Genomic DNA, 23,895 nt, shown 5'->3' on the forward strand with positions numbered 1-23,895 from the left:
ACTCTTAGAGTAGTGTCTCATAGAAATTGATGCACAAATGACAAAAAACATAATATTATTATATTGTTAAAGTTAAAAAGTATTGAGTATAATGTTGATTGTGGGGTCCATTGAAGATTTTTTTTAGAGTTGTTAGGTTGGAGTAAAATGTTAGTAAAGTGGTTTAGATGATGTGGCACTATGAAAAATTGTAAAGAATAATATAAAATAAAGTATAAAAACTTTAGTGAATGTGAGGGATAAAGATGTTCTTAGTTCTTAGCAATATTCATGTGGGCCCGTACTGTCACATGTGCTTAAGCAACTCTTTGCAGATTTTGCTCCAACCATGAGATCTTAGTTCTTAGTTCTTAGCAATATTCATCCGGACCCACAATACCATTATATTAATATTTTTTATTTTCATATATTTTTATTTAAATTTAAATGTTAATTCAATACTTAAATTAAATGAATGAGAGGGAAAATTTTAACTTTTTATGCTAAGAACTCAAAAAATAAAACTTCTTATATAAGAACCTAGTTCTTATTTTTAAGAATTAAGAACTTCACCTCATCTCCTCCAGTGGTTAAGAATTGCATCGGAGATGCTCTAAAGTTGTGGGAGACAAAAGGAATGCTGGTGTTGTTATAAAACGTAACTAAACGAATTTTGGTTAATATACTGAAAGCATGTATTCTTTTAAGTCATTTTCTACATCAGAAATCAATCAGTTGTAGGTTTATAACTATTGGTGGTCCAATCAACTTGAGTTTTTTTGACTTAGACCACACACCATATTTTCTCTCATCAACCTACAAAATAATTTTGGCCCTTGAGCCACCACACATCCAGCCCAAAAGAATATGAAAGTCCACTTAACCAACGGCTCAAGATATAAAAAATAGCCCATCATACTAGACCACACTCAATGCTCTTCTTTTGGGCCAGCAGACAAAACATTCAATGTATTTTTGGGTGAATGTTTAGATTCATGGGGCACATTTGCCCCAACTTGGTTTTAAAATTTATTTGTTAGTAGTATAATATTGATAAAATGTTAATTATATTTTCACAATTTATTTGCCCCCACTAGATATCATACCAATTTATTTAACAGTTGAGTACTCAAATCCGGAACAGGATGGAGGTTAAGGTTGTAGACTCTCATGACAAGTACCGTGGCTTACCAACAGTTATTGGAAGGTCTAAGAAGGTTGTTTTCCTCAAGGTGCAAGAGAGACTGGTGAAGAAGCTGAAAGGATGGAAAGAAAAATTCCTCTCAAGAGCTGGAAAAGAGGTTTTGCTCAAATCGGTTGCGCAAGCAATTCCTATATATCTCATGTGTTGTTTCAGACTTCCAGAGAACGTTTGTACTTCAATGGCTTCCCTCATGGCTAATTTCTGGTGGGGACAAAAGAATTCAGAAAAAAAGACCCATTGGATGAGTTGGGCCAAATTGTGCAAACCTAAGGCGAGTGGAGGGTTGGGCTTCCGAGATTTTAAGAGCTTCAATGAGGATCTGCTAGCTAAGAAAGTTTGGAGACTGATTCAGAATGAGGAATCTATACTGTTTAAGTGTCTCAAGGCAAGGTACTTTCCAAGAACCTCCTTACTCTCGACACCTGTGGGTTTTAGACCCAGTTATGCTTGACGGAGCATTTGCTCAGCTAGGAATTTAATCAAGGAGGGATCAGTATGGAAGGTTGGTAATGGGAAATCGATCTCTATTTGGGATGATGCTTGGCTCCCAGGCTCCAGTTCAGGAAGAGTACTCAGTCCAATTACAGAACTCCCTTCAATAGCCAAAGTAGATTCTCTTATTGACAATGAGCAGAGGAGGTGGAAGAGTGTTTTAGTGGATCAGATTTTCAATAGAGCTGAAGCTGCCAGAATTAAAACCATTCCTCTTGCATGGGCTGATAGAAAATACCTTTTGTGCTGGAAACATACTGTCACTGGCGTATTTTCAGTTAAGTCAGCTTACTCCATAATCCTCCAACAAAACATCTCTAATCATGCTTCATCTTCTTCTCTGGGAGTTGAGTGCAGGTTTGTCTGGAAATTAAAAGTCCCTAAGAAAGTCCAGCACTTTATCTATCGTTTAGTGAATAAATCCCTGCCCTGCCAACAAAACTTAAAAAGAAGAGGTGTACTCTTAGCCCCTCTTTGTCCCCTGTGTGATGAATGTTTAGATGAATCCCTTTCTCATGTTTTCCTGCAGTGCCATTGGGTTAGACAGGTCTGGTTTGCCTCTTCTCTGTCCATCCGTTCTGGTGACATACAACTTGAGATTGATAGGTGGATTCAGCAGTTAGCTTGTTCAGTTGGTGGTGAGATTATGGACCAGGTTGCAATGATCCTTTGGAGTATTTGGAAAGCAAGAAATGAGAGTTCCTTTAGGAAAATTAAGCTTGATGTGATCAAGTCTCTGGAACTGGCAGTTAATTTGAGGACATAATGGCTAAGTCATCAACCACAATTTGAGAAAATGGGATCACCTAGTGTTGTGTGGTCTCCCCCACCTGCGGGTACTATGAAGCTAAACTTTGATGCTGGTTGGGCGGGACCTCGTGGCCAAGGATTTGGGCTGGTTGTCAGAGATGATAAAGGGGTTTTTCAAGTTGCAGCCTCCCACTATGAAGATCACAGATCGGATCCTCTGGTTGCTGAAGCTTTGAGCTTCAGATGGGCTCTAAAGTTAGCTGCAGAATGGAACTTAGATAACTTAGTCTTTGTGTCTGATTGTCAACAACTTGTTTCAGCCTTTCACAAGTGCCATAGCTTCCCCTCTTTGCAGCAGATTTTACTGGACCGTCAGCAACTTTTTTCTAGTTTTAATTGTTGTTCTTTTCTTTTTGAATGTAGAAAAACAAATGTAGTAGCTCATGCTCTTGCAGCTGAGAGTCACTTGTATCATGACTGTACCTGGTGGGGAGATCCTCTTATTGGTATCCTATTACACCTAGTTACGGATGTTCCTGATCTTTGAATGAAATGATTTTATTGCTTTCAAAAAAAAGTTTAGAACTAAGGTAGAAGTTTGACAAAAAAAAAAGAATTAAGGTAGAAGTAGAGTGGAGAGAAGAGAGAAATATGAAGAAAATAGAAAGAAAGTAAGAGATGTGTGATATATGATCGGATGATAAAAGAGAAATCTATGAAAAATAAAGGTGGAAATAAAGTGAGGGTATAAATGAATCATACCTCTAAAGTTTATTAAAAGGTGAAAAACTTTGCTAGTGTGTAACACATTGTTACTAATTAAAATTTTATTGAGTACCAATTAATTTTTTATATATCTACTGTATTTTAAATATGTCTTTATTTATATTAAAAGTAGCTTTGAAAAATGCATCAATCTAAAGAGTTTTCTTCACATATTGTAAATGAAAAATGCATGAATTGAATATTTTTTTCTTACTTATTTGTGGTTTTTAAAAATATAAAAGAGAATAACTATTTGTTTCTGAACACTCTCGTTGATTGATTGAAGTTATATATATATATGTGTGTGTGTGCGCGCGCGCGCGCTTGTGTTTGCACAATTATAATATCGCCCACACAATTTAAAAATCTTGAATCTGTCACTGCCAGTGAGGCTGGGGACTAATTTTACTCATCTTCACCATAGCAGCATCAAAATCTCTCAAAGAAGCAACATCATTAGGCGCATAACTCTTAACCAGAGCATCCTGAGATCCACCATTGAAAAGCACTTGATCAGAGTGGAGAAGTCCTTTGCGAGCCACAAGGTCTCCATGGTAGTTGTTGTCGAATTTGGTCGGCGTGAGTGTCTCAAGAGGGGCTAAATTGGTGTCTCCGACGCCGGAGGCAGGGCAGTTGGTTTTTCTGGAGGTGGCGAAGGCGACATCAATGTTGGTCTCGTTGTTGACACAGGACCGGAAAAACTAGCATTCTGCTTGGCCTATGGTGTGACCGCCTAAGAGCACGGTGAGGTCACGGGTAGATAGACCCTTGGCGTTGAACATGGTGATGAGGTGGAGAGGTCGGAGAATGGTGAAGGGGTTTCACTGTTGGCTTTGCTTTGGCTTGCTGTTCTTGCATCTCTTTGACCAAGTGGTACTTGACATGTTGGTCCTCCAAGCTACATATTGAACCATGCATTCTCAGCAAGAGTAGGAAAAATTAAATTTCTTTTCAAATAAAAATGAAAATGGCTCACCAGATTTATTCCATCTCTTGCGGCAAGTGCTAGAATATCTGCACATGAGACAGTATTGTTGCAAGAAGCTTCTGCGTTGGTTTTAATGGTGTCAATCACTTCAAAGCCCCTAGCTGAATTTTTATTTGGTGCTGCATTTTTATTTAAATCACTTCAATGCTCTTCTTTTGGGCCAGCAGACAAAACATCAATCTATATACATATGTAAAGCATATTTGAAAAAATAGCATTAAACACATAAAGAAATAATAAATTTCTTTTGTATTAAAAACATTAAATTAAATAAAAAAATTGAAAATTAAAATAAAAACTAAATCCACTTTATGAATCATTAAATTATAATTATTAATTGTTAAACTTTTCAATTTCTCATATTTAAAAGTAAATATTAAAATTTAAAACTTTCCAATTTCTCTTATTTAAAATTAAATAATAAAATCATTTCAATTTTAACTATTCATTAAAACTTGAGGTGAATTATTAAAAAATAATAATAATTGAAATTGACTACCTTTAAATTAATGACAGTAATATATTGTTAATAATAATTTATTTATATTCTTTACTAATTGTTAATAATAATTATAATTATAATTAAAAATTATTTTAATTTTAGTTATTAATCATAAGTTGAGAAGTTTAAAGAAAATAACAAATGAAACTTATTACTATTTTTTACTTATAAAAAATATTTATTAATAAATAATGTCGAAAAAATAACCAAAAATAAAAAAAAAAAACATATTTTTTTTTTTGGATAGACAATAGGAATTATATTGAATAGAAGTACAAGGGGTATTTCAACCCAATACAGAAGAGAAAAGAGTAGACTAAGAACTAACATGTACAAAACAAAGACCCTAAAGTGACGGAACTACCCCACCTAATACTTCCAAGAAAATATACTTAACATAACAGGCCTCATTAAAATCTTGCTAGGATAAAACCCCCTTGGGAAAACCTAGCAAGGAAAAAGAGTACCAATTTTGAAAAGCCAAGAGGTTATCTTCAGGGAAGCTTACAGAGAATTCTAATACCCCACCCAAAACCCAGCTGCCAAGCCTTGCATCCAATTCAGTTCCCACATCCAAGGCACAATTCGTTAGATCACTGTTAGGTTTTTATGTTGTAGTCTCAAGGTACCCTTCAACAAATACTCCAGCAGATAAGTATAATACTCCTGGTAGCTTACTTCTCTTGTAATCACCAAAGCCATAGTGAGAAAAGTAGCTTTAGTACCCCCAGCATAATTCCGCAGCCATCTCAAGTTACTGCCCCTCCAGCCTTGTAAATTGACACCAAGCTAATAGAACCAAATGCCTTGCACCTCCAAAATTAAAAGACACGAGCCACATGTAACAAAAATAGACACAACACAACATAGCAAGATAAGAAAAGAATTCCTCTCCACCACTGTCCTCAATACAAACTCCAACAAACAGATATAATGATACTGGAGGAGATCAACATAGTAAACTTCAGCACATGAGGCATCCACATTCTGCATAAAAAGTAGACTCAGTGTAATCAAGGCAAGCGGCACCAGATAAAACTAGAAACCTCCCAGCTAATAAATAAAAATCAGCTCCACAAGACAAGCAAAATTCCCTTAGAAGAGAATATGGATATGTAGCCAACACCCCCCAGGAATACGCACAACACAAGAAAAAACTCCAATCCGCAACCTGCACACTAACAGCATAGAGTAACCAAACAATCTATTTTACTCTCCCACCAAACTGATATACAGACAGAGGGGTTTGAGACCCATTCATAGTGAGACACAGAGAATCCCTTTACTTTTGCTTTTAACCAGAGCCAGGACCTGAATTGCACAAGATCAACAATTTTTTCCACCTCAACTACCTCTCCTCTGAACACAGAATTATTCCTACTATACCAGAGTGCATATACAGTAGCTATCCAAACCAAGGTCATAGTCTTAGAAAACCTCATTCCAGCCCCTGAATTTGCACTAAACTGTAATAAGTGTGCCTTGGCATCCTTCTGCAAGACTGTTGACACACCAAACCACTTACAAACACGCATCCAGACCTTCCAGCTTATCAAACATTCAAAAAACAGATGTGAACAATTTTCCTCCTCTACCAAGCATAGACCACATTCCATACCAGATCCGGGAGGGAGAGCATTTCGACGAGCCAAATCCCTTTTGGTTTGGATCCTATTAATAAGAATTCTCCAGGCTACAGCGATTGAGTTAGAAGGGGCTTTAGATTTCCATATTCTGCTGAAAATGTTTCCCTCCACCAACACCGGTACATCTTGCAGCGAGTCATATGTCGATTTAACACTATATATGCCTGACCCATCCTTCAACCAGCACCATGAATCTTTTCTATCCATTTTAGGAGAAAAGCTTCGTAGCAATGCTTTTAATTCATCAACCTTTACATTCTCACGATCAAACAACAATCTGTCCCACTGAAAAACCCAACTCCAACCATTAACACCCCACTCACCCATCTCAAAAATTGAAGCTCTCTTTTGAGAAGACAAAATAAATAGACGCTGGAACTTATCTTTCAACGCTCCCACACCCCACCAATCCTCCTCCCAAAACAAGAATTCCTTACCATCACCTATCCGCCGGCAAACTGAATCATAAAACCAATTTCTTCCAGCGCAAATTGACATCAAATCCTTCCACCAAATTGAATCATGCTCCCTTACCAAGCCCCCATATTTAACGTTTAAAATACGACACCACAAAGTGTCTTTCTCTTTCAACATCCGCCATCGCCACTTACCAACAAGAGCCCAATTGAAGGTCTTCCAATCCCTCACACCCAAACTGCCTTCGCAAACAGGTTTACAGACCTTATCCCAACTCACCCAAGCCACCTTGCTGTCCTCATTAGAGGTGCCTCCCCACAAGAAGCGTCGAAAGATGCTGTTACATCTAGTTAACACTCCAGCTGGCATTTTAAAGAATGAGAGATAGAATAGTGGGAGGGACGATAATACTGACTTTATCAAACAGATTATACCACCAAAAGACAAATGACGTTGCTTCCACTTTGACAATCTATTGCTTAGTTTTCCGATAACTGGATCCCTGAAGGACAGCCGCCTCGGATTTCCCCCCACTCGTATGCCCAAATAAATAAAAGGAATCTTCATCTCTTGACAACGTAGCATTGAAGTCGCACTACTCATCCAATTTGGCTCTACACAAACACCTGCAATTTTACTTTTGAAAAAATTAACCTTCAAGCCAGATATTAGTTCGAAACAGCGTAATATACTTTTTACCACAAAGATATTTTGCAAAGACGCTTCGCCAATGAATATGGTATCGTCAGCAAACTGCAAGAGAGAAACTTCTACATCTTCCTCACCCATCACCTTGAAAGCAGAAAAGTGATTTTGCACCATCGCTTGTCTCATTAATCCACTCAGCCCCTCGCCAACAATTAAAAATAGAAAAGGTGCCAGAGGGTCGCCTTGTCTAAGACCCTTTTCCATACAGAATTCCCCAGAGGGGCTTCCATTAACTAACACAGATGCTGATGCCGATCAGAGACAATTCCTAATCCACTGAATCCATTTTGAGCCGAAATTCATCCTCCTGAGCATATAAAATAAGAATTTCCAATCCACAGAGTCATAACCTTCTCATAGTCTACCTTCAGAACAAAAGTTGATTTTTTCCTCCTCTTGGCCTCATGAATGACTTCATTTGCAACTAAGACACCGTCAAGCATATTCCTACCACCCACAAAAGCTGATTGACAATCATCAATCACTGTATGAATCACCGTTTTCAACCTGTTTGCAAGCAATTTTGAAATCACCTTATACAAACAGTTCACAAGTGAAATAGGCCTAAATTCATGTAAGCCTTGTGGTGACTCAACCTTTGGGATAAGGGGAATAAAAGAGGCATTAGCACCACACGTCCAATCTCCAGTCACCTGAAACTCCTCAACCAATCTTTTAAAATCATCCTCCAAAATTCCCCAAAAAGATTTAATGAACCTAAAGTTGAATCCATCAAGTCCTGGAATTTTATCTCCAGCACAACTCCATATTGCCTCCTTAATCTCCTCTGAAGAGAAATTTGACTCAAGGAAATTAGATGAGGCTTCAGAGATAGTTCTGAATGGAATACCATCTAGCTTTGAACGTTCCCACCCCTCTGATCTGAATTTATGTGCAAAAAACAATTTCACTTCCTCCTTTACTAGTGGCGGATCTTCTACCCAAGAATCACCAACCTGCAATCCAGAAAGAGCATTAGTTTTCCTTCTGAAATTTAACATTGCATGAAAATACCTTGTATTGGCATCTCCTTCCTTCACCCATTTAATCCTTGACTTTTGAAACAATAGAGATTCAATCTGCCTACTGCACTGCCAAAATTCTGCTCCCAGATTCTTCCTCAGTTCAATAGCTTCCTCCCCCAATGCACTATATTGAAATGTAAGTATTATTTGAAAAAAATTCTTTAAATATGATTTTAGATCTATTATATAGAAGTAAAAATAACTTGATGAAGCATAACAGGGAAAAATAATTATAACAAAAGTTGAATAAATTTAAATTTAATAAATAATATTTTACGATATTAAAAATATATATATAACTTATTATAATTTTTAAAGTTAAGATTATTTCATTGTTGATAAAATAGTATAAAAAAATATGTTATTATAACTTATATTAAAACCTTATTACTTGATTTAAAATATTTCAAATTCACTTAAGGTTTTTTCAAATTATTTAAATAAATAAATTATTAAAATGGTTTTTATGGATTAGTTATGATTAAAAAATAGGATAACATCTAGGGACAATATTTCCCTTAACTGAGTATCAATGTTTACAGCCGGATTCATGATGAATCAACGCTCTGCAATTGAAACCACTATAATAAACCAAAAAACAGAGAACCCAAATCAATTGAAATATGTTACAACCAAAGTTCTTAAAGTTAATTCAATGCTAATTATTAAATATCAATTACTAATTTTGAGTGATATATTAATTAGTTATAGAAATAGAACTTTAGTACGAGCAAGTTAATACACCAAAATTATTATTTTGATGTCTCAATACACTTTTTTTATATTAAAAAACTATTTTTGATATTTGGTAATTCACTTACATTATAATAATTTTTATACTATATTATTTGTAAATAAACTCGTGCAACGCACGGGTATTATTTCTAGTTCAATGTATTTTTGGGTGAATATTTAGATTCATGGGGCGCTTGTGACAATGATTAATCAATTTCAAGAAGGCAGTTTTGGCAAAAACAAATAATTGAAACGATGTTATAAGTCTGGAAGAGGGTAATAAATACTAACACTAGTACAATAATGGTTAGTAACAGTAGTGTAAAGTGAATACTCTCTATGTGACTTTGTTTCCACTTTTCATATGAGTTTCTTCACTCTTTAACTCCCTCACCCGTCTCAAACCTTTATCCCCTCATACTCTGCCGCCCCCTCCACCCCTGCGATGCCACAACGTCTCCTCCGCCTTCCTCATCCCTCAGCCACCAGTTCACTTTGTCCAACACTCTCACCTCTCTTCACATATTAATTCATAATTAATGTTCATATATTATATATATCTTAATTTGAATTTTGTAGTAATCCTTATACATACCTACAACAACAACGAGTGGCAAATGATTTGATTGTAAAAATGTATCTGAACTAAATGGAAAGGGACCGCACAAATTATATGATAGGAGACATGTCATTTACGTGGGAGATGACAAACCAATGTTAACATGTTTGCAAAAGGTGACAATGTTGAAATAGAAAACTCTAATGTTTTAATGTTGAATACATATGGACTGCATATAAAGTGAGAAACAGTACACTATATATGAATTATAGGAATGATATGACTATGCATTCATCCTTCTTACAAATTCATCCTTTTTGTATGAAAGTGTATAATATTTATATAGTCAAATGGTGTAAGCAAGTTGTTGATTTAAGATTATTATAAATTTATGGTGTACGTATAAACTAATATGACTTTTCAAGTAAATGTCCCATATAATGTGACACTAATGAATTGAAAACTTACCGAAATCATTTAGATGTATATATGACAATAGAAAGACTTCTTAAAATAATTTCAAATTTATTTGCAAGGAACACAAAGTTTGATGACCAGTTCTCACGATGTTGGTATACTAGTGCCAAAATTTTCAGCTGGCTCTTTACTTGTTATGTTTCTAGTAAACGGTTTTGATCTCTAATGCAATTCATCTCGATCGGCATACTTTATAGTCAAGTTTAATATTGGTTTCGAAAAAAAGGTAAACGAACTTCACATCAAACCAACCTTGACAAAGCTTTTTTTCTTTGCATTTCAACTTCAAATATTCAGACTTTGGAAGCAAAAATAACGAGATACAAGACATAGTAGGTAGTACACAACTACTACCATAAGACAAAGCAAGAACAAACTTATTCTAAATGCATTAAAATATATATGTCTTTTATAAAAGTTAATTCACACTCCTGCAGTTCTTTCTAACTTCTCCTTGAGATCCAGTGAGAGGACTGATGTCACCCATCTTGATCATGGCAGTGACAAAATCAGAGTAAAAGGAGGCCGGCTCAGTGGTATAGCCGCGAACGATGGAGTCAGTGGATCCACCATTGAAGAGTTGTTGGTCGGAGTGGAGGAGCCCCTTCTTGTCAACAAGATTGTTGAAGTAGTGGTTGTCGAACGATGTGGGCGTCTTCAGATCAAGTGGTGCGAGGTTGTTGTCCCCTGACCCTGATGCCTTTGGGCACTTTGGTTGCCTTGTGTTGAGAGCAAAGGAAGTGTCTATGTTAGTCTCATTGTAGATGCGGGATCTAAAGGTGGTGCACCTTGCTTGTCCAATTGTGTGAGCCCCTAGTGTATATATGTGGTTAGGATTTTGAAATCAAGAGACATATGACCAAATCAATGAAACGAAAATGAATATAGATCATATTGTTGCTAAGCTAAGAAGGAATTTAAATAAGAAGTCACGATTGGTGGACTGAGGGCACCATTTTTGTGGACATGTACAGCGACACCTGCAATTTGTAACAGGTTCACACCGAGACACGATAATTTTCTAATGGAATATTGTGGTGCGTACAGCTCAATGCGACCAAGTCTTTGGTCGAAAGTCCAAGTGCAGAGAACCTGGAGATGAGCTGATTGAGGTTTGAAGTGGGTGGTGGGATGCCGTTGTTGGCAGCAGATAGGCTCGCAGTCCTAGCGTCTCTTCTTCCAAGTTTCACATTCCAAGTTGGGCCTCCAAGCTGATCAAGAAATTACACAAAATATAATTAAATTCATCACACTTCCCTAGTTGCCTATGATGTGCATGTGTAGAGATTAATGCAATCATGTGTTCGTTTTGAAATTCAGTATTCTGTTAGAGGAAGAAGTGATGATTATGTGAGGAGCAATTCCTAATAATTTTTTAAAGTGATTTAAAAGGCTTAAACGTAAAAACAAACATGAGTAAATTGGATATTGGATTGGATTAAATGCTTACAATCTCAACAGAGTCTTTGGCAGCGATAGCAAGGACATCGGCACAGGAAACAACACCTGGGCACACTGCCTCTACTGCTGACTTGATTTGGTCGATCACTTCAAATCCACGTGCAGAGTTTCTATTTGGCTTTGCGTTCTTCTCTCCGGCGAATTTTGATGTGTCATCAAGTAGAATCGATCCATCACATCCCTGCAATGTTTGTTTATCAAATTTAGTTTATGCATGTATGAATTATAGAGAAAAATTTAATTTCCATTAATAATTAGCTTTAGAGTGTCATAAATAATTTTTAAAAAAAGATAAGTTGATCATGTACATTGTTTTAAATCAAGGTTAGCGATAGCGATTACTATCACAACATTATGATTTTAGAGATTTTGATAATCATATCATGGTTGTAATTGTGAGCGTATTTATATTTTTTAAGAGTATCAAGAATCATAATTTAGCTAGGTACAACCACACTGCAATGACAATAATAGGTAAAACGTGTAATTAATTGACACATGTTTTTTAGGCAGTTCATAACCATCACAAAAGCATGTGCCGACTAAATGTTAATGGAAATTGAATGTTTAGGTAACATTTATGTTTAAAATATTTTAAGTTTGAGTTGGTGTGAGAGTAAGCAGATAAATGTACATACATTGACAAAGCAATCGTGGAAGAACAAACGTAGGAGAGAAGCACCCATGCGTGTCTCCTTTGATATAGCGGATTCCACCGTACATTTCACAGTGTCAAGAAGTTTAGGGCAAGAGCTGTAGTAGAAGTTTGTGGAAAGTGTTGCATTGCCACTCCCCAAAACTAGGACCAACAAGCCCAAACTAATCATTAAGCTAGAAAAAAACGAAGCCATAGCTAAAACTCAATAACTATAACTCTATTATGTGTAGTTTTTTGTTTGTTATTGAGAATGTGTGGTTTCTTGAACCGTAGAGAGCCACTATTTATATATGATTAGTAGCCAGGTTATAAGTCAACGTAAGATTAATATCAAGGTGTTTTTCTCTCTTCCGTCTCTAACCTAACATGTAGACTTATTAGCTAAGTCATCACTCATCAGTGTACTCCATGGGTTGTTTACTTGATTTAATTAATCAATTCAAAAGTAGCAAATTGAACCGGTTTGATCAGTTTTGAGTGAATCACCATTTTGGTCCCTGAGATTGTAAGCGTCGGTCATAGTAGTCCCTGGGTTTCATTAATGGTGAAAAAAATCCCTGAGTTTGTCTCCGTCGGTCATAGTAGTCCCTAACCACGTTGGGCCGTTAGTCCCTGGGATGGAACCAACGTTAAGTGACACATAGACTCAGCCACGTAGGACAAAGTTATAAGGAGATTAAATCGATCATTTTAGTCCCTTCGAATTGGGTTTAAAATTCCCAAATCAGTGAACCCTAGAACCATATCCAAATCCCCAATTCCTCTGAATCTCCAAAATTCCTTCTCGATTTCTCTCCAAACTGCAATTCCTGTGCTCTTTATTGTTGAATCGAACATGACAATGGGTGAGGGTTTCAAAGGCCGCGTTCAACAGAGGTCAAGCACGAAGGGAAATGGTGGCGGTAGCTCATCTGTTAACGGCGGAAACCCTCGATGCAAATGCGGTGAAGAGGCAAAGGTGAGGGTGTCGAGGACAGACGCGAACCCAGGGAAAGCTTTTTATTGTTGCTATCTACCCAAGGTATGGTCTTCTTCCTCATTTTCATCATCCTCTGTTCTCATCCTTCTTTTTCTGAAGTTCACATGTCACAGGGTCATGAGTCAAACTGCAATTTTTTTCGATGGGTAGATGATGTAGCGGACACAGATGAATCCAGTGGTCTGGGTATGAAGGCTGAAGACTCTATGCTATTGAAGGAGCTTGTGGTCAAGAATGATGCTATGCTTGAGGAACTCTCAATGATGAAGGAAGTTATGCTGAAAAATGAATGTCTGATTGAGGAGTTGAGAACGATAAAGGGGGTTCTGGAGAAGAATGTTGCCTTGGTTGAGGAGCATAACAAGTTTAAGAATGTAGAACTTAGGATGCTTAGAGGTCTTGTTTGTGTATTGGTTATGTTTATGGTGATTGGCATGTCTTTTGTTGTTATAAGGGGGATATAAGGGACATGGTTATGTTTGTATTGGTTGAAATATGTTTGTAAGCTGACCTGATGCAATCAATCAATATATGGACATGAAAATTTAAGTAATGCACTATCATAGTTTTGTGGTCTATTCAAGCAAATGATAATACTAAATAAGAAATCAATTTAAGTAATGCACTATCATAGTTTTGTCATTGATAATAAAGATATCACATGATCATAAAATTGTAGATTGCACATCCATTCTGTTCAAAATTACAATCCCATCATACTATGGATAGGGATATCAAAAAATATGCAATGAAGGAACCATGGATAGATGTCAAACTGAATCAAGTAATGCCCTGAGATCATCAAAGATATCATACTCATCAAAATACATCATATGTCTAATTAAGTTACCTACTGGATAGCAAATAAATAAAAGGACATAATTTATGTTCCCATCAACAATTTAAAGCACCACTATTCCAGAAAAGTTACAGTCCCATCATACTATGGATAGGGATATCAAAAAAAATCTTTCCATGCTGCAATTCTTCACTTGTTCTGATCACCTTGCATTGGCCTTGTCCTAGGAGTTGGTATGAAGGTCATTGTAGGCATACGGGGCTCATTTGATACTGGTCCAGGTGTGGGTGAACTCCTGATCTGCAAACCTGGTTGGACTGCAAGGGGAGCTGGGGCTGACCATGGCCTGTTTGCAAAACGAGGGGCCCTGAATGCAGAGGCTTTAATTGGAGGCATAGGCTGAGGCATAGAAGGCCTAGGCTGAGGCACAGAAGGCCCAGGCACATGCATAGAAGGCCCAGGCTGAGGCACAGAAGGCCCAGGCATATGCACAGAAGGCCCAGCCATATGCACAGGAGGCCCAGCCACATGCACAGAAGCCCTAGGCTGCCTAGGCTTCCTTGGTGGCCTAGTTTGATTGTTTGGAACTTGGGCTTGGGAATTAGGTGCCTACAAACAAGATATAATATGCATGAGTATAATATGCATGATAATATGCAGTTTGTGAGAGTATAATATGCATGATTATACCTGTGCTATAGGCTGAGACAATGGTTCTTCATTTGGAGCAGTTTGTGAGAGGTCAATCTCAGTTTGGTGACCTTGATCATTGCCTTCATTTTCCTCAGGGTGTGGTGGAACCCAATTCCTAGGCATCAGTGCAACACCCTGATGATGACAAGTTCTGGTGTTATGACCATATAACCCACACCTTGAACATCTAGTTTCACCAAGAGCTCTCCTAATCCTAGTCCTTCTCCCACCTGCCTGAGCATTCCCAGCTTGAGTAGATCTTGTTGCCCCACTAGGTGCTGTCCCACTTGGAGCTGCCTCAGTGCTATCTCTTCTCCTATTCTTCTTTGGTCTCCCTGCTTTTCTCTTCAGCTTAGGTGGGATTGGCCTCAGATAAGGAGTTTCTTCCCAGTAATTTGGACCATTTGTTGGCTGAATTGCAAACTCATAGGTGCTTCTGTAAGCTCCCATTGTCAACCAAGCATGACAATGGTCCTCTGGCCTCATATTCTTCCAACCAATAGCTGCACATGCATGCTTACATGGCATGCCACTCAATTGCCAGAATCTACAAGTACATGTCTGGGCCAATAAATCCACACCAACTCTAGTATCCCAAATAGCTACCTCATATTTTTCACCATCAGTTGTCCATGTTGTAGTCCACTTCCTACTCTCTTCTTTCTCAATGTCAAGCCTCCTTTGTTGCATTGGTGGTAGAGTACCCAAATGTCCATTCAGCTTCATCTTGTTGTTTGCAATAGTCCTCATAATATAGCACCTCACCTCCTCTAGTAGTGTCAGTATTGGCTTCCCTCTATACCTCAAAATCTTGGCATTGAACACTTCACATGCATTGTTGCAGATGTTGTCACATTTAGTGAACTCAGTGAAATAAGCCTTGGTCCATGAATTCTTTGGCCACTTATTCAGATAAGTCCAGGCAGCCAGGTTCTTCCTCTTCACCCTATCCATCTTCTTATTGAATTCCACAACAGTGGTAGCTCTTGAACACGCCCACACAGCATTTTTTAACTCCTTATCCTTCCATTGCTTGGTAAAATTTCTCCAAAGATGCATTACACAGTACCTGTGTTGAGCACCAGGCATGACCTCTTGCAGTGCTGGAATCAAGCCCTGTAACAATAATATAAGATTCAATGTTAGTCCCTAAACTAGTCATATAAAGGGCATATTAGTCCCTCATCTTTTCGAGCAAATAGAAAAAATAATTGACTTAAATTTACCTTTTGCATATCAGACATGAAATGCCAGCCATGTTGCCTATAATCCCCCAAATCCCCATGCAAAAGCTCAAGGAACCACTTCCAGTTGTCTTTATTCTCAACATCAACCACTGCATAAGCTACCACATAAATTTGGTTGTTTGCATCCTGTGCAACAGCTGACAGGAGCTGGCCTCCAAAATATCCCTTCAAGAAGCATCCATCAAGCCCAATTACAGGTCTACATCCTGCTCTGAAGCCCCTCTTACATGCATCCAGGCAAATGTAGATCCTTTGGAATTGGGGTGGAGAATCAGTGATTGGAATGCAATCCATCTTCACTGTGGAACCGGGGTTGCTCCTCATTAGTTCATGGCAGTAGTCCCATAACCTGCCATACTGCTCTGCTTCACTTCCTTCCACAGCCTTCCTTGCCTGCTTCATTGCCCTGAAGATTTTGGTGTCATCCAAAACAACTCCATATTCAATCTTCATTACATCAAATGCCTCAGAGTGAGTAAGGTTTGGTTGTGTTCTAATTCTGTCCACAAGCTTTCCAGCCACCCACTTTGTATTTGCTTGCTTGTTCTTGAAGCCTCTGCAGCAAGTGTGTATGTCATCAAAAGTTTTAATTTGGAAGCTTTTTGTTGCATTGCTCCATGCACAGAATATCACCCAAGGACACTTTTCCACCCTGCATCCAGCCCTGCACCTCACACTATCATTTTTCAACCACCTCATTTGTCTCCCTGCTTGTATGGTGTAGTCTCTCACAGCTTGTTTAAATGTGCCCAGATCAGCAAATTCCATTCCAAGCTCCAAGTGAACTTGCCCAAAGCCTGAACCTTCTTTGAATTGAGGGAAAACTCCCTTTCTTCTTGAGTTGCCTTCATCATCAGTACTTACAGGGCTGTTTAGCTCTTCACTATGGTAGTTCTCACTATGTTCTTCACATGACCACTCCTGCTCTTCCACATGTGTTGGCTCATATGCACTGTCTTCATCATCAGAACTCTCAGAACCACTTCCATAATAGGATTGTGTTTCACTGGTATCAGTCTCTGAATTACACCTTTTCTTTCCCACCATTGGTTTCTTCCCCTTCAAGTCTTTCTCCTTTGTGACTGGCTTCTTCCCCTTGCTTGGCTTCTTCCCCTTTTCATCTCTGCTTGCCTTCTTCCCTTTCTCCTTTGTGCTTCCCTTCTTCCCCTTCCCATTAGCAGTATCATCCCTTTCCATAAATCTGTCAACACATGCATCTATATCAGCCAACATTTGTTCACTCATCATCAGCTCAACATTGTCCTCATTGTCTTCATTACTGTCCACATGCATGCTTTGATCATTTTCAGCATTTGGTATGATCTCCACATCATCATCATCATCACTAGCCACCACTGGATCAGGAACTCTGCTTGCAATATCAGCTACTTTGCTTCCCTCTGGTTCTACAACATTTTCAGCATTTGGTATGATCTCCACATCATCATCATCTTCACTAGGCACCACTGCATCAGGAGGTCCATGCACAATAAATTCCTCATGATTCATAATATGCTCAAAGTAGACTTCTATCTCCCAGTTGTTCTTCCTAGCAACTATGAACATGTCTCTTATAGAATCATCCCCTTCAACCTTAATGAGATCCATTATCCCTTCTTCAGCTCCATGATTCCGAAACCATATTTTGCTAAAGCTGTGGTAGTAGTGTTCTTTGGCTAATGCTTCCAGCGTAAATACATTGAATGTATCCACATCAATGTCTTCCCACACACACATTTCACCTCCATCATACAACACACCAACACCATCAGGCTCAGCATTTGTCACTAGATTTCCACCATGGTGCAAAATTAGAGTCATCCTGCGATTAATCATCTGCATTGCATGACACACAAAATTAGAAATAATATCATGAAATTTTTTTTGGTTTTCTCAGTACAAAATTTGGGGTTTTTCACATAACATCAAAACGTTCAAAACCACCACAAATCAACTCAACAAAGCACGCCGGGTTAGAACACAAATAGAAAAAACAAAACTTTTCTTCATTTTCCCATAATAGCATGTATCATCATAAACCCCAACCCCAAATAAAATCCAACAACCAGACCCAAAATCTCACTACACAAACACCAACCTAACATCCATTCGAACACTAACACAAATAAAACCATGAAATAGAAGACGAAAATAACGATGAAACTTAAAGCAAAAACATACCTTTACGTCGTGAAGAACGATGAAGACACACCGTGGAACTCGTCACCGTCGGTCGTCGTCCTTCACCAGACAACAACAACGAACACACCCAACTTCACCGCCGCTCGGGAACCAGTGTTTTTCAACCTAATCCTCTCAAAGGTTGAAGCTTTTCTCTCTGCAATGGGTAAGGAAGAAGAAGATGGTCTGACACTCGCTCTCTCTACTCTACAACGTATTATGATCATAGGTTGGCAGGGACTAATTTGCCCACATATTGGTCCAATGGGGAGGTGCCACGTCATCAGGGATCATTGTGAAATAAAGATTTTTGGGGGGAAAGTAACTTATGACACGTGGCACGACACGGGGGCAAGCCAAGGTGTCAATTAAAGTGACATGTCACTTTTCCGTCCCAGGGACTAACGGCCCAACGTGGTTAGGGACTACTATGACCGGCGGAGACAAACTCAGGGATTTTTTTCACCATTAATGAAACCCAGGGACTACTATGACCGACGCTTACAATCTCAGGGACCAAAATGGTGATTCACTAGATCAGTTTTCTTTGAATCAATGACTTACTCTGCCGGCATGCTATGATTTGTCAAAGTGGTTGCTAGTAGTTGGTAAACTCCTTTTCCTTTTTAGGGTCCCATGCATTGTACATAGCCTACGATTTGGTATGTGATACTTTTATGCAGTGCTTATACATCACCAATAGATACAATAATGTTACTTACACACCTCTTTGAGGTGGAAGAAGTGAAAAAAAGAGAGAGATAGGAAGAAAAGAAAAAGTAAGAGAAACAAAGTTAAGATGTGATAGATGATAAGAGGAGAGAGATAGAAAAAAATAGGTGAAAATAAAGTGTTTAAACAATGATGTGTGTATATATCATTGTTGCCAAGAGATATATTCAATCAACCACACTTAAATGTGAAGCGTAAAAAAAATATTTAGCACAGGTTTTTTATGGCGGTTAAACGGGTGTTTTTGAGTGTAGATTTTGTGGCAGTCTAAAACTCCTAACAAACGTGTTTTATGTTTTTTCACACTTCACGGTTAGCACAGCAGTCAAAAATCACAACCGGACATATATTGATTGAATATCGCCTGTTACTAAGGTTCAACAATCATTAATGAATATTATGTGATTGAATTAAAGCTTATAAAAAATATGATTGAATTAAAATTGTGAAATTTGATTTGTTGAATTTTTATGTTAATAATAATAATAATAATAAATAAATATTAAAATCTTGAAATTATCTTTCTTGAAAAATACTTTTTTATTTATGTAGCAACACAAAAACATTGTCGAAAAGTTTTTTAACATTTTGGGAAGGTCGATGTCAGTTCAAGCAAGTCAGCTATAGATTGAGCTAGCCGCCTACGATGCGGGCGCGTCCGTGCAAATTCAGGCAAGTCGAGCATGCAAAATGGTCGATTCTAATTTAGGGTTTAAGTTTGATTTTGAAGTTTAGGTCGGCTCGATCGGTTCAGGTCTGGTAAAGGATTTAAAGACGATTTTATATTTGAGGGCATGATGGTTGGACAAGTCTACGAAGGGTCAGTAAGGTTGGATGCGGGTCAGCGTCAGTTGGGCCAGTTGGCTTCGAGTTAGGAGGGTCATGCACGCAAAATGGGCAAGTCAGATTTTGGGTTTAGGGCCAATTTTAGTGTTTAGGGTGTCGACTTTGGGCTTCTGGTCAAGCATGTTGGTGTTAAGTCATGCGAGTTGGAGTCAGGTTGGCGTCGATTCGGTTAGGTCGAGTGTATAGACGTCGAGTCGCTCAAGTCAATTTTAGGGTTTGGATCGGTCTAACCTAGCTTGATTCTCTGAGGTCGGGTTTATGGTTAAAAGTTTGAGGATTAGGGTTTAGGTTGGACTAACCGGTTCTAGTCGACCCGACATGTTTAGGTTTTTCGTGCTAGAAGAGTCCGACGGAACAGGTCGGGGCTGAGCGAGAAAGGGCTTGGAATAGGTCGGGGTGAGAAAAATAAAGAGAAAGATAGAAAGATGAGAGGGAGAGAGAGATAGAGGAAGAGTATTGGAGAGAGAGAGAGAGAGAGAGAGAGAGAGAGAATTTTTATCTTGTAAATATAAGTTCGAATCTTGACATATAAGAGAGAGTTATTTTCCTAGTTTATTTGCATGTAGTTTAATATAGATTTTAGGATATTTCAGTCATTTTAAAAAACTATAGGCTTATTTCATGCATTTTAATGTTTTTATTTTGTTTTAATATTTTTCTAGATTTCATTAGGATTTGAATTAGTTTTATTTTCTATTTAATTTTTATTAGGATTTAGTTAATTTAATTTAGGATTAGATAAGTTTATTTTAAGGTGTTATCTTATTTTTATATCTTATATATTTTTATTTGCTTTATTTTAGGAGAAGATTTGGAGAAGAAAAAAAAATCCAAGAAAAAGATAGGAATTCAAAGCTGTTGTTTTTCCAGCGTATCAAACCGATGGGATAGCGCCAATTTGCATCTGTTGTTTTAGGTAACAGAACGAAAAAATCGCTATAAAATATGTTTTTAACCTACTTTTTAGGGATTTTTTTATTCTCCTTCTAAACCTAATAAACACTTTTTGGAGACTTGTAGGCAATTGCTTGGCGGAGAGGAAGGCTGGGCTAATGAGGGTTGGTGTTAGAGCTATGGAGGAAGGTGACAGTTTCTTCGGACGTCCATGACTCCGTTCTATCTTGGGTTTTGTTTTCCTCTTTACCTATTTTTGTATTTTGACTCTCTTTTAGTATTTGAGATTATGTAATTTGATTTTACTCTTGTTCAATACACTTTTAGTGAAATTATAATTATGAGTTTTCATGATATGGTGTTTCTCTGTAGGCTTAATGCTTCTATTAGTAGATTGATGATTTTAAGGGTATGTATTATTTCATAAATAGATTGAGAAATTGATATGAATTGATGTATGCTTAGTTCATAAAAAAAAAAGGAAAACACTTATGTCTTAGGTTTAATAATTCTCTTTGGTAGGTGAGTATCCTGACTTGTCACTCGATTTAGACCTCATCCCCAACTCATGATATTCATACCTAAGGGTTAATGTCTCCTAGTGTCACCTAGAAAACCTCAACCCAACATAAGTCAAGTCTTTCTTAAGATGACAGGTGCAAGGGTGGTTCCTCTCATTAACTAAATTTACACCAACTTGTTAATTGTCATGCAAATCCTAAATACCTTCACATAGTCGATAGATACATGAAGCGCAAAGAGAATTATTAAACCTAATACATGGGTGTTTTCCCCCCTTTTATGAACTAAGCATACATCAATTCATATCAATATCTCAATCTATTTATGAATTAATATAAACTCTTAAAGCCATCAATCGGCCAATAGAAGCATTAAGCACAGTGAGAAACATCATATAATGAAAACTCATAATTATAAATGCATAAAACTGTATTGAACAAGAGTAAATCAAATTACATCATCTCTATCCTCTAATACTAAAAGAGTGTCAAAACACAAAAATAGGTAAAGAGGAAAACAAAACCCAAGATAGAACGGAGTCATGGACATCCGAAGAAGCTGTCACCTTCCTCCATGACCCTGACACCGGTCCTCAAGGGCCCAACCTTCCTCTCCACCAAGCAATTAACTACAAGTTTTCCAAAAGAGTTTATTAGGTTTAGAAGAAAAGAAAGATAAGAAGATCCCAAAACGTAGGTTAAAAATGGATTTTTTGGTGATTTTTTTCATTCTGGTCCATGCAGGTCCTTTCGCGGCGGTTAATTGCGTTACCTAAAACAGCAAATGCAAACTGGCGCTATCACAGCAGTTTGTTGCGCCGGGAAAACAACAACTCCGAATTCCTGTTTTCCCCCTTGAGAAAAAGGGTGTAAATTAAAGTTATTTTTGCACTGTCAATCAATCTGATTGTAAGGATGTGTCACGTCAAATAATGAAATTAAATAAAAAAAATAGATTTTCTCACATACTTATAATCTGATTGGTTGACTGTGTAAAAGACTTTACACCGTCGGTGCATAGAAATTAAACTATTTTTCCTTTTTCTTCAAATCTTCTCCTAAAATAAAGCAAATAAAAATGTATACTAGATAAAAATAAGATAACACCTTAAAATAAACTTATCTAATCCTAAATTAAATTAAATAAATTGTGATAAAAATTAAATAGAGGATAAAACTAATACAAATCCTAATGAAATCTAGAAAAATAATATAAAATGTAGAAAAATACTAAAACAAAATAAAAATATTAAAATACATGAAATAAGCCTAAAGTGTCATAAAATGACTGAAATATCTTTAAAATTATATTAAATTATATGCAAATAAACTAGGAAAATAAATTTAAATCTCAGGCCATCACATGCTCTCACCACAAAATCAACTCAACTATTGAAATTCTTAAACTATGAAACACCTTAAGCTTAATTGTCTACCTAGTCCATTGGATTCGATAACTGAGACTTACATTCTTATATTACTCGATCAATAGAGTGCGCTTGCTCTCGTAGCGTATGTTGGTTTAACGCATCCACATACGTCCTATCTTTTCACTAAGGTATCTCAGCCTGCATCCGACAGTCATAAAACTAATCTCCCTCAAATTTCTAAAATTACATTAAGTCAGTATGCATCTTCTAATAAATAATTTTTACACACATTGTTCATGGATCAAATCTCATCTAGATACATAATAAGTCCAACTATCTAACAGTTAAATCATGCCGTTGGTTATAGGCTTATAGCATCCCATCTATATCCAACTCATTTTCACCCAACTGTAGCTGTAAGATTATTGGAAAAGCTGATTTTCATTAATCAAAAGTACTGTATAAATAGATACAAGAGAGTTGACCTAGGCTAATAATTACAGAGAAATCTAAGCCTAATTACGGGTAAGTCATAATGACATAAATAAATTACATAATATTTATTTATTCTATCAGTAGCCTCTTCTAAATTAAAAAGCCTTTATATATGTGGGCCTTGAGTGTGTCCTTTTGACCATTAGAAAGTGAAAGTGGTGCATGCGACAAAATCTATATTTGACGTTTGATATAATTTGCGCGGAACTTCCACAGTACCCACCTAAGATAATCATCAAACCCATATAACCTAATGACTAAAGCATAACTAACACCATTTACTATATTATTTTGCTTATAAAAAAATAACACCCTTTACTATAGAGATTCTTTAATTTCTTTTAATATGGGGATTGCGATATATTTGTTTTAATTTTTAAAAGAATGTTCAATTTTTATTTTACCTAATTGCTTGATTAAGTTACAAAGGATCTCAGCATCAGTGGGTTCACACTTCACATTGCCCTTGTAGGAATTCAAAGTTCAGACCAGATTTCGCGCACCACATCATAATGGTTAAAATAAAACTCGAAGAATTCTTAATAATTAATTTATCCAAAAGACAAAATATTTATCTATATTTACATTTTTTTTATAGGCAATGATATCTATATTTACATAACTAAATAAGAAAACCAATTAATTAATACTTCTAATTTTAATTAAATAAGAAATCAAATCAATCTAAATAATAAAATAAAATATCATAATTACTCTAAGATAAGACCGGAATATTATAAAATACTATAAAATATTATTAGATATGTCATTT

At 36.9% G+C, this 23,895-nt stretch overlaps 2 protein-coding genes across 2 annotated transcripts; one reads left to right on the plus strand and one right to left on the minus strand.

The window, feature by feature from the left end:
• Positions 1–2,471: 2,471 nt before the first annotated feature.
• Positions 2,472–2,972, plus strand: LOC130721473 (uncharacterized). The gene is made up of 2 exons (XM_057572300.1): positions 2,472–2,755; positions 2,849–2,972. Exons 1-2 carry the CDS (start codon positions 2,472–2,474, stop codon positions 2,970–2,972), a joined length of 408 nt encoding a protein of 135 aa, XP_057428283.1.
• A 7,544-nt stretch (positions 2,973–10,516) lies between these two features.
• Positions 10,517–12,573, minus strand: LOC130731587 (peroxidase 4-like). The gene is made up of 4 exons (XM_057583867.1): positions 12,347–12,573; positions 11,698–11,889; positions 11,293–11,458; positions 10,517–11,060 (listed from the first exon to the last, which is right to left on the minus strand). Exons 1-4 carry the CDS (start codon positions 12,557–12,559, stop codon positions 10,666–10,668), a joined length of 966 nt encoding a protein of 321 aa, XP_057439850.1. The 5' UTR covers positions 12,560–12,573; the 3' UTR covers positions 10,517–10,665.
• Positions 12,574–23,895: the final 11,322 nt, after the last annotated feature.

The sequence above is a fragment of the Lotus japonicus genome, chromosome 1 (assembly GCF_012489685.1).
Source record: "Lotus japonicus ecotype B-129 chromosome 1, LjGifu_v1.2".
Taxonomy (NCBI): Eukaryota; Viridiplantae; Streptophyta; class Magnoliopsida; order Fabales; family Fabaceae; genus Lotus; species Lotus japonicus.